At 40.6% G+C, this 16058-nt stretch overlaps 2 protein-coding genes and 1 pseudogene across 3 annotated transcripts in view; 1 reads left to right on the forward strand and 2 right to left on the reverse strand.

Annotated features, from left to right (window-relative positions):
• The window catches only part of spock2 (SPARC (osteonectin), cwcv and kazal like domains proteoglycan 2), a 37176-nt gene extending 28607 nt beyond the window's left edge, over positions 1 to 8569 (reverse strand). Inside the window, exons 1-2 of one of the 2 annotated variants that reach the window (XM_056435352.1) lie at positions 8520 to 8569; positions 1363 to 1669 (exon numbers count right to left, since the gene is read on the reverse strand). In XM_056435352.1, coding sequence (XP_056291327.1) covers positions 1363 to 1551 — 189 coding nt within the window. In that variant the 5' untranslated portion in view covers positions 1552 to 1669; positions 8520 to 8569. Of the gene's footprint in view, positions 1 to 1362; positions 1670 to 8381 lie in introns of both variants that reach the window. The other variant, XM_056435350.1, reaches the window with a different exon arrangement.
• A 409-nt stretch (positions 8570 to 8978) lies between these two features.
• On the forward strand, positions 8979 to 10238 carry LOC130207003 (DNA damage-inducible transcript 4 protein-like; annotated as a pseudogene).
• An 860-nt stretch (positions 10239 to 11098) lies between these two features.
• dnajb12a (DnaJ heat shock protein family (Hsp40) member B12a) lies at positions 11099 to 16053 on the reverse strand. The gene is made up of 9 exons (XM_056435353.1): positions 15905 to 16053; positions 15414 to 15591; positions 14666 to 14811; positions 14397 to 14567; positions 13850 to 13929; positions 13627 to 13736; positions 13365 to 13537; positions 12939 to 13081; positions 11099 to 11694 (listed from the first exon to the last, which is right to left on the reverse strand). Exons 1-8 carry the CDS (start codon positions 16035 to 16037, stop codon positions 12960 to 12962), a joined length of 1113 nt encoding a protein of 370 aa, XP_056291328.1. The 5' UTR covers positions 16038 to 16053; the 3' UTR covers positions 11099 to 11694; positions 12939 to 12959.
• Between the last annotated feature and the right edge of the window lie 5 nt (positions 16054 to 16058).

A 16058-nucleotide genomic window follows, 5' to 3' on the forward strand; every position in this document is an offset into this window, starting at 1 on the left:
AGTGATAATCCCACAATAATTCTGATTTAATCTTTCCATGCCCACAATTTCATTATTCCTTTAATACAGTTCCAGAGGACATTCTCCTTAAGTACTAACAGTCAAAGTAATCCGATCCCAGAAGGGGCGGCTGCCAATTTTCACGTGCATTCACCTTTTCTTCAGGGACGTCCATAAGTAGGCGTATGAATGCGGATCAAAAATGATAACAAAGCCTATCTGCGGTGGTTATTACTTGTCATGGCTTCTCCTCCTGAGAAGATATGGCATTGTTCTCATGCTTGCTCGAGCCGAAGCCAGCTGCTCACATTTCAAATCCAATAATGATACCCATCACGTGATAGTTACCACCCTGGATCTATTCAAACTAAATTAACAGGAGTTATAAGGAACATAATCCAACTGCACTGTTGTCCAAATCATGTTGGGATCATTAGTACTAATTTCACAGAGCTTGCAGGCAAAATTGTGTCCATACATTCACAGACACAGCAATATATCACTGTCCATAGCCTGCAGGCTTTAATCAATCCCTGCAACCCAGTTCAGTCTGTTCAGTCGGTGACTATGCACATCAATCAATCCCCACCTCCCTGCTTTAATTGCTTAATTCTCTTGTTCGTGAAATCTCCCGAGACACGTCTGGAAACACATCTGAGGTAACCCATATTCACGGCAGTATGATGGAATAGGTCTACACTGCTCCTGCTGTGCAAATGGGACTGAAACATTAATTGCTCATAATAACAAGGGCCCATATACTAAAAGTGGGAAGAGTAATATAAACTGTGGCTTCACTTTCTACCTGGTAAAGCTATCTAATTAAATACCACTTCAGTCAGATGAGTAACACATCCAGTGTATGACATTGGGGAAACCATTTCCCTTTGCCACTATCCCAAACAATCTGATTGACATATCATATACATTTTGAGGAATTCTTTAAAAACAAGGACACAATCAGGCAACAATGTGGAGGCTGCATAAAGAGGACATTCATTCAAAATAAAACATATTGTGAATGTGAACACTTAATACAATCTCGACATAAGCTATGTTCTGTTTGTATCCTCCTATTGGTCTAAATGTGTGGCAATCCAACAAAGTCCTTTAAGTGGTTATAGTTGTTATAACTGAATATGTTCTCGTTTTTAAACATTTGCTCTAAAGTGTGTATGTATTTCTACGGTGCATGTGTGAATATGTTCCAACAACAAAACCAAGTTTGCTGTGTAATATGCAGGCCAAGAAAGTGTGCGATAACTATTGTTATTGTTTCTGAATGGCCGTGCGTATTTCTCCACCAGCGCGTCTTATAGCTACCGCATTACCGCGCATCTCACATCAACACGGCGGACTTACATCTCTGAACCGATTCCAGTGCTTGATCTTGCGGCTGTACTGTGAAATGGTGGATAGCCACTGCTCGTCTTCCATGAAATTCCCCGTTTTTTCCCCTTCTTTGACGCTCTTCACGTCGGTCTGGAAGGTTGACCCCACGAGCATCACCAGCGGGACAAGAAGGCACGCGAGATCCGTCATTTCCACCATGGTAGCGGACAAAAAAACACCACGCACACCGGCTGTCGACTCTCCTCTTCTGTGAGGGGGAGGATGCTGAGGCTGGGTAGAAACTACCAGCTGATTAGCCTATAGGATGCTCCTTCTACTGTGGAGAGAGAGAGAGTGAGTGAGAGAGAGAGAGAGAAAGAGAGAAAGAGAGAGAGAGAGAGTATTCAAGGTAAGTCCTGTGGTGTGACGCTATTTGGTTTGTTTATATCAATATTTCACTGATATATTAGCATTTTAATGTGGAGGTTGATGTTGCTGCACCCTCAAAAGTAAGGTGACGCCCTGCACCCCTGTTCATGGTTGCTCAAGTGGGAATGTTTGTTTGGTATTTGGAATGAATGGCTATTTCCTTTGTCTCTAATTATTTGTTCTTTAAAATATTAGGAAATAGGGAGGAATACCAGTCTCTCAATAACAAAATAATTATCACATATAACAAAGAAAATCAGCATATCAACCCAATTAAAAACGGTTGGTACTTTTACTTTATAATGAATAATAAACCTATTATGATGCTGATTATTTTCTGAAAATGTACCATCTAAGTCAATCTCAAACAATCTAGTCTAAATTAAAACAAAAAAAGGAATATACTCCATTGTTCAGTTTTGTGTTTTTATGTGTATTTATTTTGAATTACAATATTTTACTAAAGAAATGGATATAGTATATGTATACCTATAGGACACTATTTTATTCTGGAGCCTTCAACCACATCACTTGGTCTTCATCGGTGGATTGAATGTATGAACACTGCTGTTCAAAAGAAATTTAAGATTTAATTGTTAACTGTGCAGACTCAACTAATAACAACTGCATTTACGTTTCATTTTAAAGTGGTCGGTGAATATCAGACATAATATGTAATACAGACAAACACAAAACAATATTTTAGAAACATCAATGTGTTGTTTTCTGGACAAGCAGCGTCATGATATACATCACAACTTCATCCACAGAGCTCCCCAGTAAGCCGTGACAGGGAGCCTGTGTACATTTCCAGGGCCATGTTATTAATGAGAGGAATTAACATCTCTATCACATGTCTTAACAGAAAAGGACCATTAATGACAAAACTATTGTATTGTTGGTGATGTTACTGTGGACTGGTGGTCTGGAATAAACTGAACTGATTGGGAATTGCACTTGACTACATTTTATTGTATTGTATGTCCACCCCTGAATAAAAGGAGAATAACTTAATAATCGTTTTCCCTAACTGACACGATAATAGCGACACATTGCTGAATTGTACATCAAATTGGAAAAGTGAAGTCTGTGCTGCCGCTCTGACTCAGAATTGTTCCTTGGATTGACAGAGACTACACGAAGAAGAGGTTAGTAGATTAGTTTTCTGTTGAGCTCCGTTCTGCTGTGTTCATATTGCCCACAGATTATGGCAGTGCTTTCTAGAAAACCAGAAGTAGGGCATTTGCGTAGTGCAGTGTCTGACTGTATCTGCCCTGCCTGCTGTATCTCTGCTTACAGTCTCCGTCAGTCACCAGAGGGACATAGTAAATCACAGCTTGTAATCGAAATGCTGGATTAATTGATGCCATCTTTATTTCATCCTGTCGAGCGTTTCTTTGAGGCCCTCTTAAAGCATGCAGGCAGGACACAGAGCTTCATCTAATCTCTCAGCTGAAAGCAATCAAGTTTCTGAGCAGAGGGGAAGAGAGGGGAAGTTGCTCAAATTGAACACAATGCAGAGATTGTGATGTGATGGAATCAGTGTCTGAAAACAACAAAGCATGTCCTAATCCATACATACATTATGCAATGCAAACTGTGATGCTCATTTTTTTACAACACAGCTATGCACTCTGATTCGTAAAAAAAAAAGATGTGTGCAAACATGAAATCTGCATCATGCAGTTGGTTTGAACTGGACTGTCCTCAGTGTGTACCCTCTGCTATGAACTAGTATCACAGTGGCATTCATACCAATGCCTTCTAACATATCGCTCAGCAGCTTCAGCAATCAGCCGGCTTCATCCTCAGTGACATTAATCAAACTAAAAGCAGCGAGTCAAATTAAGCAAAATGGCTTTGTGATTAACATTGCGAATGCTTTGAGGCACATATTAGGTGAAAAGCTTGAAGCGGCTGCACTGGGAGTCAGGCACAGGCCCGTTCATGAACCCACAGACAGATGTGATGTGACAGTCACAGAGCAGGCATCCGGAGAGACGAGGGCAGAACATGGCAGGCCAACAATGTGCACAAATGACTAGCGGGTTCTGAAAAAGGTCATCATGACCCAACCGGAGTAAATCGTGTGGCAGGTTCTTTCGATAAGCTTGGTTCCGAGGGAAACCCCAAAAAGAACATACAATCTTTGAGGAGAAGGAAGGGCTCTGGTTACGGACTCCAACAACTAATTTGATTGGTGAAAGGTCCGATTTGGAGGACTGAATTTACACTACAAATATATGCTTAATATTCTAGAAAGATGGATTTGTTTAACTTGTTGAATATTGCCTTCTGCTCATTAAAACACTTCCCGCTGGGTTGCTTCGCCAAATCAACGTCTCTCTGCTCGTCATTTTGCCACAACAAAGCCCGTTCATGAACCCACGGACAGATGTGATGTGACAGTCCGGAGAGACGAGGGCAACAATGTGCATCTCATTTATTGGAGCAAGTTAAAGAAAAAAGGGCTAGCTAATCCTAGAGTCACCCAACCAGAGGGGGTTTCAGGTAATCCCATTGTAACAACTGGGGAAAATACACCCGTCAGTCATTTGAGTGGTTGCTCCAGGTTTGATGTTTTGTGGAGCATAGACAGAGAAATGTTATGAACAGATGATGCACAATGAGGAAAGATGGTGGCTACTGTCATCAAGAACAGGTGCCTTTCATGCTTGGACATACGATAATGCTTGGTAGCCATGGACAACTCATTGAGTCAAAGTCAATGATGGACTACTTAGATGCTGCTGAGACTATAAAGTGACAAGGGTTCATCTTTGTAGGTGTTGGGAGGTGGATTTTGTTGCACAGAGCCAGGCTAGCTATTTCCTTCTGTTCCCAGTCTTTGCTAACTGGCTGCCACATTACTGCCACCGTTAATTTCTTATTCAGCTTACAAATAGTGGTATTCATTTTCTCATCCAACTCTGCAAAAAAATCCTAAAATTGTTGAACTGTTATTTCAACGTAAAGTTATAGAAACTATAATGCACATTTAAAATGAGTCCAGTAAAAATGTTTCCGGTAAACAGATGAATGATATCCATAAAACTGTCAGATTCAAAGAGCAAGCACAACAGCCCTACAAGTCTTGTTTAATTCCAAACCAAAGACAAAGAGCAAAACATTGGCAGCATTGCTAAATAATGCACATGGTTCTAAAATGAGAGATAGCGTCACTCAGGGACAAGTCACGGTAAGAGTAGTTATAAATTATGATCAGGATCCTTTTTTCTGTCTGATGTCATATGGTTCATCGTATATGCATAGAGTTTCTCACTCCTGCACCTGTCACTATGCAATGCAGCCTCTGTGTGTGATGACATTCAATTCTATATCAATGAAAAGGCATGAGAACACAAACCGGAAACTGCAAATAATCCAGTTCCTTTGGGTCTTTTATGACAAGTCGGTAGTCAGAGAAGGGAATACCATAATGACATTTGCCTTCAGTGCTGCCGATGACACAAACAAATATCAAAAGGCCTGATTTAAATGTTTTATACAGCACAAGTACAGGAAAGTTAATCTGAAATGAAAATCACAAGACAAAACAACTTGATATGTATGAGATACGTCAAAAAAATTAAATGATGCATTAGAACACCAGACAGAAAGCCTACATGCATTGCATGCGTGTGGCGTTACACTATTGTTTAATTGTCTGCCTGTTTTGCATGATTCCAATCTCAAGGCCCTTTTCACAGCAGCCATTTTGACATGCAGGGAAAACACAGATGTAATTGAGCAAATTAAATTGCCATAGTTAAGTGATTCCAGTGAGCCAGCAATACCAGGACCTGGTCCACCTAAATGGAACAGAGCCTTAATTAATAGTTATAGTTACACCTGTTTACACGACAATGGGATATCAATATGGCTTTTGCGACAAAGGCATATTTTTTATATAAACTGCAATGCACTCCTACTAACCTTCTATGAAACAGCTTTCTTTTTCAAAATTGCAAAATGAAATTGCCTTTATTTGACATGGTTGCACACATTTATTGTTTTCCTAATCGGTAGAGTGCGATAGTGGTTCTCTGTCAATGTGCAAGCCTACTGACCCAAAGATAGGAAGTGATATGTTATCAAGAGAGGAAAAAGGGGAGGGGCAAGAGAAGGGGCAATTGCATAGGCTACCTGTGCGTTGAAATACTCTTACTACCATACGATTTAAAAGTATGTACAATATTTAGCATCTCCCAATACATTGTATGTTAAATGCAGTGAGCCAAAAATACTAGACAGCCCTAAACGACATCTTGTTGTATTTTGCACGATGCACGTCAGCATGATTTTCTAGCAATCTTGACCCACAATCCTCTGCAGAGCGGTTATATGAGCAAGAGGTTCAAAGTTCAACGTTCCAAAGTTATGACCAAGTAATATGTCCCAATTGAAGACAGACTGCAGGCAATAGTACACACTTTGCAAAGTCGGCTGCAGTATGCACTAAAAGTAAAACATTCATAAAATGTGATTTGAAAGGCATCTTACATTTGTATCAAAGGGCTTCTTTAGTCGGTTTAATCTGAGTTTATGAACACAACAGAACCACACTTATTATTATTAATAATTCAAGATCAACCAAAAACGAAGTCCTAACTCTCCATTAAGCTAATATCACAAAAAGTGTTGGCTATTTGTATGTGGTGTGTAACGACTAAATGCTTTGGAGAGTGCAATCTCAGCAAAACTTGCCAAACATCACTGTTTCTCCTGCCCCCCTCGAGAGTGCAGGTCTGTTTCTGCTTCCTCCGGCAATAAATCAAAACCTAAATGGAACGATTTACAAGCTCCAACTTTAGGTGTCGCAGTGAGCCCTGCACTCAGAGCTTGAGGATTTACAGATAAACACAGGGCTCAGTGACAGGAGATGCTACTTGCCTGAATATTTATCATGGCGATGTAATAATGTCTTTATTTCTTCTTTTGTTAGATTTGTATTGTCAGCGTTACCACACAAACCACCCCACTGTTCATGAGCAATGATAAAAACACAAGGCAAAGGAGATGATGACACTACAGCTTGGACCCCGCTCACAACCAGCATGTTGTTGCTATAGCTACAGCCTGGCAAACACAATCCAGGGACCCTTTTCCCCCTCCTGAATTAATTAACAATGTGAGCATATTTAAGAGTCTGGAAGAGAAGCGTGTATCTGAGCTAAATCATGTGTAAATATATTGCATTCTCCATTTAAGTGCCACATAATTGCTCTGGTTCCTTTCACGCCAATTATTGTAACAAATAGATCTTTAGAGAGAAACATATAGGAGGCAAAGGGTTTTCTTTGTGATGCACTGAGCACCTGAGATAAAGCAACTTGTTCCCCCCAAAAAATCCATTCTTAAGAATCCATTTGGTTGCTGATTTATTATATATGAATTACATAGCCCAAGGCTGGCTCGCCGAACAGCTCTTTCAGGCCTGTTTGAGCTGTAAAACGCAATGCCTGTCAAGCTTTATTTCCTTCTTGACTTTTTGTCCCAATGACATCATGCAAATAATGTTTTGCCCAAAATAGTGTAGCGTAAAAGCTGAAGTTTAATTTAAAGACATATTTTTTTCTGTTAATATGCAGTTACACAAAGCAGAATAAACACACTTGTGACTATCATGCATGCATACAGGGACGCATGTCAAAGATCGTGTGTTCAGACACATTCACTCAAAACAACACTCAGGGCACAGACATGCTCCATGCAGTCACACACTTCTGCACACTTCTTCAATGTCTTTGTTTTACAGCTGTACAAAGGCGCCACCATCTGCATATGCAGCGCATTACAGCAGGAAGGACAACAGGAATAAACCTAGTCCTGCTTTTCCACATATGGTTTCCACCCGATGTCACGTCAGAGTAGAAATGCTCAAACAATAAAATCCGAACTCCCTCTACTTGTATTCTAGATGTCATATATTCTCCAACGTACAGTCGGTTTGTGTTCAATGGAACTAGGGCTGAGCTGTGTGCTGCAATAAGTCGTTTATTTGTTTACCACCTGCATTTGGCCTGCAGCACAAGTTCTATACAGTAGGCCTCAGTCCCATATCAGAGCTGAAACACAAACCAATAATTCAAGACCACACAAGACTGTATGAACTATCGATTTTTTTAAAGCACATACAAAAACAAAAAAACACTATATACTGTAAACACGTTGACCAACAGATGATGATAATGTTAATGTCGAGCCTATTAAACAAGAGGATCATTTGAAAGAGGTGAGGGAGGCACCGTGTGTGTGTGTGTATGCTGTTCGTGCGTGTGTGTGTTTGTGTGTGTGTCTGTGTGTGTATCTGTGTGCGTGTGTGCTTAGCTCTGCGTGTATATGAAGTCAGGAGTCAGAGTAGTTGATCCTAAAACTTCCTTCGGATTGCTTTGTTTCTCTAAGAATAGCAGCAGCTTTTTATAAATTATGAAACATATTCGGCCAATAAACCGAAGCACACATTTAACAAAAGTATTGATTATAGGCCTATGTTCAATAATCCTAGGACTTTCCCGACGGAGGTTACACTTCTCAGAAATAAATAATTCTGACTTTTTAAGGTTTTAAGAGAAGGTGTCAGGAAAGTTTTCTTAGATAAACAAATATTATAATATTACATTTGTGGCCCGAAACTGGTCTGCAACTTGACGGGGCTGTAGCCTGTTGAGTCCATGCGTCGGGGAAGACGGTCCTTGAGAGACTCATAAAGTGACTCCAATGCATTGATTAAAACAAGAAATAAGGTCAGCACTCACGTTTCCGATCAGTTACAGAAAACACGAGACATACGTGCAGTGCGTGTCAGTTTAAACTGCCAGGGGCAAAAGTGAATCTTTCCACAGCTCTTTCATCATATCTGTTGTCCCAAAACTGAAGGGGTGTGTCATAGTAATTCATGGGTTTTGACGACGGGCTCTGATTGGTCGATTTGGACGTTTACTCTTACAATATTGTAGAAACACATAAATTATGACTACTTGTTTGGTTGGAAACCGGACGCTTGCAGGGTCAGGTGTCCTGGCCTTTACCTATTCAAAGTGACCAAAAATGTTACCAGGGAGGACAGAGAGCAGAATACGTGAGCTGAAACCTCATTGGTTAATAAATACAGAGGGCGGGGCATCCTGGCTTATATATAACGCTTTGTTCCATTGTTGCAGTGTGTTTTCCAGCTGGTCTGGTTCGTTAGGGGGACCAACCGTTGGAGGATAACATAGCACTTATTTTTATTTATTTATTACAATATGATATCTTTTTCTTTGTTTGTAAATATGTCTTTTTCTAGCAATCACTCCCTGGACGGCAGCTTTCCTCCTTCTCCAACGGAGACAGGGGTCCAAAGCGACTGTCCTGGGGCAGTCTGCTGCGGAGGCTGACAGAGCTGAAGGGGATCAATCAAGCTGATCATCAGTGGAGCAGAAGTGACACTGGTGAGTATTGCAAGATTTTGTATGGAGAGGTTCCATTCTGTTAATTGCAAACAAAATGTTTTAGTTTTATTTCAGTTGATTTGCACTAGTTTAAAGGAGGGAGCATGAACTGACAAAGAACAAACGGGTTGAAGGAGGCAGATTCCTCCTCTTAGTGAGAACTGCACTACCAGACACGACTTTAACCTGCATTCTTTTGTTTTAGGCTCTGTGGCAGACATTTCCCTGTCAGCGTTGGACAGCAGTTTCTTCTGTTATCCCCTGGAGGAAGTGCTGGCTACTGAGGTTGTAGCAACAATAACACAAAGTCTCAACGATGCCTCAAACATCCTGGGCTGCTCCAAACTCATTTTACCTGACTATCTACTGCACAATATCTGCCAAGAGCTGCTGCACCTGGCTGTCAGCGAGCCTTGCGGCCTCAGGGGAGCGCTCATTGACCTTTGTGTGGACAGGGGGGATCAGGGCTTCCTATTTACTGTGGACCAAATAGCAGTGGATGCCACCCTGGTCTCAACCTTCCATGTGACCCTGGTGCTGAGGCTCGAGTCCGGCGGTCTGTGGCCAAAGGTTCAGAAGCTCTTCAAAGGTAGAAAGTCCCCACAGACATCGGCAAGGCACCAAGACACTTTGAGGTTGAGTACGAGCTTTCGGGCTGTGAAGAGGAAGCTGTATTATTCAGGGGAGCTGCTGATTGAGGAGTGCTGCTGACCAAGCACTCCTGCCCCTGATTAGCTGAACTGAATTCCCATGTAGGCTGACTGTAGGAGGCTTGTGTGTTAAGCATTGTCTTTAAGACAATATGTTATGCCTCTAAGACATGTCAAACAGGATGGTTGTTTGTGGTGTATTACTTGCATATAAAGCTTTCCGCGGAGGCATCGTATGACTCGTGGCAGCTGCTCACCTGGATGGGTCAGTTACTTTCCTATGAATGTAGTCTCAACCTTAAAAAGGAGCAACTTATGTATTTGATAGTCAAATATGACCTGAAACATGCATTTTGTATTTTTAACTGAAAACAAATAAATGATTTTGTATTAATTGAGTGCGTGTTTATTATGCGTTACCAGTGTGGCATTAGGGATGGTAACAAGTTGGCTCACCCCTTTGCTCCAGACTGAAATATCTCAGCAACAGTTATATAGACTGCAATATAAGATATTCATGGTTTGAAGAGGATGAATCCTTAAGACTGTTGGTGATTGACTTATGTAGTGCCAGTCTGTCCATGATGTTAAATGCACGTTCAAATCATCTAATCTACACTATTTGGAGTTCAGGGAAGGTTTATCTCGGTTTTTAATCGGCCCAAATCAGTCATACATGTATGAGCATACCAGGAAACCTCTCTAGGGCAGTGCATGTGTGTGTGAGTAAATGCCCTAGATCATACGTGTCAAACTCATGGCCCGCCACATCATTTTATGTGGCCCGCGACGGCATGAAATAAATATGCCTTTTCTTAAAAAAGGGAGAACATTTTTTTTGTGCTTCTATTTTGAAGGTCTTTTTTTTTGTTGCAGCCAGTATCTGAACAATTATTGGCTGATATGCCATTATACCCGTTTTCGATGTTCATGATCCCCACAACATAATTGTAATGATTGATTGTCCCCTTGCTTTTAATCTCGTGTCCAATTCTTTGGTTTCTGAATGAAAACCTGAAAAAGTAATAACCATCAACTGTACTTTTTGTAGTGAACATGAAAACCATTACACCTGCATCAGCAAGTTAACGGTCATTCTGAGCATGTTAGAAGGCTAAAGTTACATTCAGCTTGAAGCCCTGATGTCCTAAGTACAGCCTCACTCGACTGAGCATGGCTGTAGACTCTTGGTCTAGTTTAAAAGAGAACATATGCACTCGTTAACCATCGGACAAATTGAATACAAAGAAACCGTTTTACAATTTTAGTATGTTAATTTAATAAATATGGTTTACTTTTATTTGTGCAATGATTTTCAATACTTATGATCCAACAGGCTACAAGCAAATCCACAAAATAACATAATAGTAAATGATATTAACTCCAATAAACCCTGCACTGTTAAAAGTAAAATGAATATTTACATTGGTTAAGAACTATAAAAATTACACATTTTCCTTGTGAGTGGCTCACACAGTTGTCTATGAGAAGGCCATGAGGTTTCTCAAAATGTTTAGGGAAAACAAAAAAGACTGGGACAGAGAAAGCTAATCTTAACAGCTTTGTTTACCATTCAAATAGACAACTATGCTCTTACTTTCCACCGGGACGCCCAGCGGACTCTCGCCACACTGAAGACACATTGAGTAAGTAAATGTCAGCAGTCAACTCAAAGCTGCTCAGTTCTACAGGAAGTCAATCTACACCAAGTTGCAGAGAGGTTCCCTGATGATGTCTGCTGCCCACTGCACAAAAGGCATTTTTGATTCTCTTGGTTTTCTGCAGAAATATGCTCCAATTTCAGTGGGCTCCGACCGATTTCTTATAATTAGATTCAAGTACCGACGAACCTGCAAAAAACAAAAACAGAATCACTGATAGGGGATGCACTCTGATTAGATTCCTTTACATGCAAACACAACAAACATCTACACGGATCATTCATTATCATTTGTGCAACGCTCAGTATCAGTGACAATGCTGCAAGAAGAAATTGAGCAGACTGACATTTGTGCACATTTTAGGCAATTTCAAACCTTGCAGCATTTTTTCAAATAATACAATATGTAAAAAAAATCATTAAAAAAAAAAAAGTTGTTATTCCCACCTTCCATGCAGTCATATGTCTTGGTTTATTTCAGTATTAACCCTTGTGTTGCCTTCGGGTCAATTTGATCCGAATCAATATTACACCCTCCCCCCGCCTTAGGATTAATTTGACCCCATTCAATGTTTAATGTCGGTGTTCTTTCGGTAGTCAACAAACAAACATAAAGTGCCTCACACTTAAACTTGGAAAACAATATTAATTCTAATAATTTTCTGGAGGTTTTAATTGCTGGCGTCAAATTGAACCCAAAGGGTAAAATATGTTAGTAAATATAAAGGTAACAGGAGGGTGAAACATTGAATCGGGTCAAAATGACCCTAAGGCGACAGGAGGGTTAAAAACAACTCGCAGAGACTTGACCCTTGCTCAAGCTAGCCAAGTTGCCTATATTGATGTCTTGTTTTATTGGTCAACGTCCTGCTATAACATGGTAATGCTGCTGAGAGCAGGACCCGTTTTAAAAAGCCTTCTTGTTGGTGCAGTGAAGTGCTCGTGGGAAACACTGACAGCTGAGACAACTTAGCTGATTCTTAAATATCAGGTGTCAGTACCCGCTTGCAACGGCATGTGTCAACAAGTAAATTAACCAAAATAAAATTGATGAAAGGCTTGCCGTGATGGATTACAAATTGGAGGAAAGTCCTTACATTTAAATAAATGGCAACACAACCGTGGAAGTTTGTAGTCAATCCAAACACATTTGGTATGCTTTGGAAAACTGTCAACGCTAATGAAGAGTGTGTAACTAGTGGGATAATAAAATGCAAATTGCTGGAGTTTTTTTTGCAGTTTATGTACTGTATTCTTGGTTTCATAAAATTCCTTCTGAGGACAGGTGCCAACATCTTAAACCCCACGATACTTGCATTGGATAGCTGCTTTCAGCTCGTCCAAGTATAAAGGATTTGTTCCTATCAAATAAAGTAAAAATAAATACAGTTGCCATTTTTCTGTAATATCATTGTTAGGGTTGTGGTAACTTACCCATATGTGCACAATGGGTTTCTAGCCATCCAATAGAACCTGAATCTCAGATAGTCTGGAACAGCTGGGAGTCCCCATTCTCTGCGCCCTTTGGTACGACTCAGAATCCCCAAAGTAACGAGCACGATACAGCAAGCCTTCCTCTGAAAGTACAAGAGGAGAGTATGTCAGTACTCTAGTTCACAGGCTATATCCACACCAAAATGTTTACAATCAATTCCTCCTTAAATATGACATATGTTATCCTTTGTAATTCAGTCAAACAGTGTTATTTTATTTCACCCATGAAACAATAACACACCAAACTTAAAAACAAGATGCCATACTGTACGGTTACCGAACTGTAAAGTGTGACTAGTTAACTCAGGATCAACTTATTCATTGTGAAAATAACTGGCAGATTAATCAATAATTACAATAACTTACTCTGTTGTTTCTCCTTCCAACAGTTGTTTCTAAGGTTGGAGATGTAGTCTTCTTCTACACTTCTCTCAACAGTCTTCAGGTTCTTGCCCGAATATTCTTCATTGAAGCGATCGCCCACATAGAAAAGCACCTTCAGGTTTGATGTATGTCTTTTATGAAGATGTCCAGCTGACCTGATGCATAGACAAGACAACAGAGGGAGACCGATGAGATATTTTGCTTGCACAGCCTCAGAAAGCTCTCTGAGCAGTGAAACACTTACGGGTGGTAGCTAAGGCTGTAGGGAGGTTGGGTGACCATCATCTGGCTAAGAGCAGAAACAACGAAGAGGATTAAGATGGGCATCAGCTGGACAAACAGAGCCAGACCTCCCTGTCCAGAGACAGAACAAAAAAAACATTTCATGACGGTTTCCTTGCAGAGCATACAGAACATCAGCTGGTATGAAAAGAAAGTGTTATTATAGTATTATAGACAGGACTTACATCTCTCTGCTGTTCTTGTCTTTCTTGCCTATTATGGTGTGCAGAGTGCATTCTTCCATTTCTGTAAACATGTACGTTACCTGAGAAGAATTTCAGAAATAGCATATTAATGATAATAAACTAGCCTGAAAAGAATTTTTAAAATAGCATATTAATGATAAGAAACTATCAGAATAAAGTTGTGTTTAACACTAGCTTTCGCACTGGGATCTGACATTTGTTTTGCTTTGGAAGATGAAAAGCAACACAAAAAAAATATTCACAAGGCTGTACATCCAGTCAGACAGCTCCATCTAATTGACTCCAGCCATAACATGATAGCTGCCTAGGACAGAAGAGCCAGCGGCATACAACATGCAATCACGATCATAATCAACACCCAGGTTATGCAGAACATAGTGAAGAAGCCTAGTTTGAATAAGTGGGTTGCTGAGGCGTGGAAACATGTTACTCCAAACAAGAACACCACGATACTCTTGGGCCTCCATAGTACACACAAAAATGACAACACACTGACTAGGCCTGTATTCATCTGCCCTCCTCTTACTTGATGGGAAGCCTCCACCAAAGAACATGTTGAAGAGATCCTCGGGTGAGATGTCAGCTTCAAAATCACGATGTTGTCTTTGCCTGCTTGGGTGCAATTTCTCCTCTCCATACTGGTCATACTGCTTTCGTTTCTCAGTGTTACTCAGCACAGCATAGGCATTACCGATAGCTGGAAGACACACATAGAAGCCCCCACATATTTGCACTTAGTAAGCAAATATTTAGAAGTCATCAATAGAACAGCACTGGAGATTACTTTTAATTTACCTTTAAATGCCTCGGTGGCTCCAGGTGCGTGATTTTTATCTGGGTGAAATTTTAGAGCCAGCTTTCTGTAAGATTTTTTAAGATCCTCCTCAGAGGCCGTCTTTTCAACAGCAAGAATTTGGTAATAATCTTTACAGCTCTTAATCCTGCAGAAAAAACAAACAAACAACAACCAGAGACAGTTAGCAGATTCATATAAAAAAATTAAAACATTTTAAAACATCTCCTGCGATATGAGTGCATCATTAAATATCTCATTACCGTAACAGTTATGAAAAAAAAGTGACTTTATTCAATCTGTACATTCTTAATAGTCTTTCTGAGAATGGTCAGCACACAAAGAAAAATGTACTTCACGCACTTCATTTTGCCAATTCCAATATTCTCATTTGACTTATGGCACTACAATGCTCGTTTTTAAATCTTTCAAAAAAACTATCAAAAATATCACATCAGTTTGTTGTTCCCATATCAATGCAATGTAAACTTTGATCTTTTCAAAATCATCTAATAACTGAGAAAAGTGAGTGAGTTGGAAATAAATGCTTCTTAATCAGTCAGTTATTAACGAGTATCTTTTCCAAAATCACTTCCACAAAGATTGAATATTATTTAATATATAGCGCACCAAAATGTCATAATATTGATTGATATGGTACCGAGTAAAACACCTCGTGGCGTGTGTGTCGTGCCACGGCGTAGTAACGCTATTACCAAGACAAAAGAGCAGATTCACACGTGCACTGACTTTCTGACAGCCTCCAGCTGATCCGCGGTGAACGGTTTCCCCGAGTCCGTGGCCCCCGGTGCGGACACGTTGGGCTCCTCTCCGTGGCCGCGGTGCCTCATGGTGGGTCCGTCTCCGTTCACAGGACCGCCTTTCTCATCCGGAGGCTTCCCGTTCTGCGCCAACAACTCCAACAAGTCTGTGGAGACGGTGGAGTCATATTATTTAAAAAGATAAAACTCCACGGGTCCCTTTCTCTCAGATAACGTATTAGCTTGAGCTAGCGGTTAGCACTGTGACGTCAGCACTGTAAACGCGAACTGTGAATAAGCACCAATTTAAGACCTCAAGTAACCAAATACTGGGGGGCTGATACACGACAAATACCAGCGTCGGCTTGGAGCAGCTGGTGTAACGTTAACATGGTTATGCTAACGTTAGCTAATTTGTTCTTTACAGCGCTGGCCCACCCTAACCCAATCTCTCCCGAAACAGGCGTTTGTTCGACGTACTTTTCGCCTGATCTGTCGGAAACAGGCGCTGTGCTTTCTCCAGAAACTTCCTGGCTTTGTCCGGCTGGTTGTTGTTGACTGCAATTCGGGCTATTTTAATGCACCGCTCCGCTTCGTCCTTGTTTGAGTCCATCGCGACAAAGCGGAAATGTTT

This window comes from Pseudoliparis swirei, chromosome 17 (assembly GCF_029220125.1).
Source record: "Pseudoliparis swirei isolate HS2019 ecotype Mariana Trench chromosome 17, NWPU_hadal_v1, whole genome shotgun sequence".
Taxonomy (NCBI): Eukaryota; Metazoa; Chordata; class Actinopteri; order Perciformes; family Liparidae; genus Pseudoliparis; species Pseudoliparis swirei.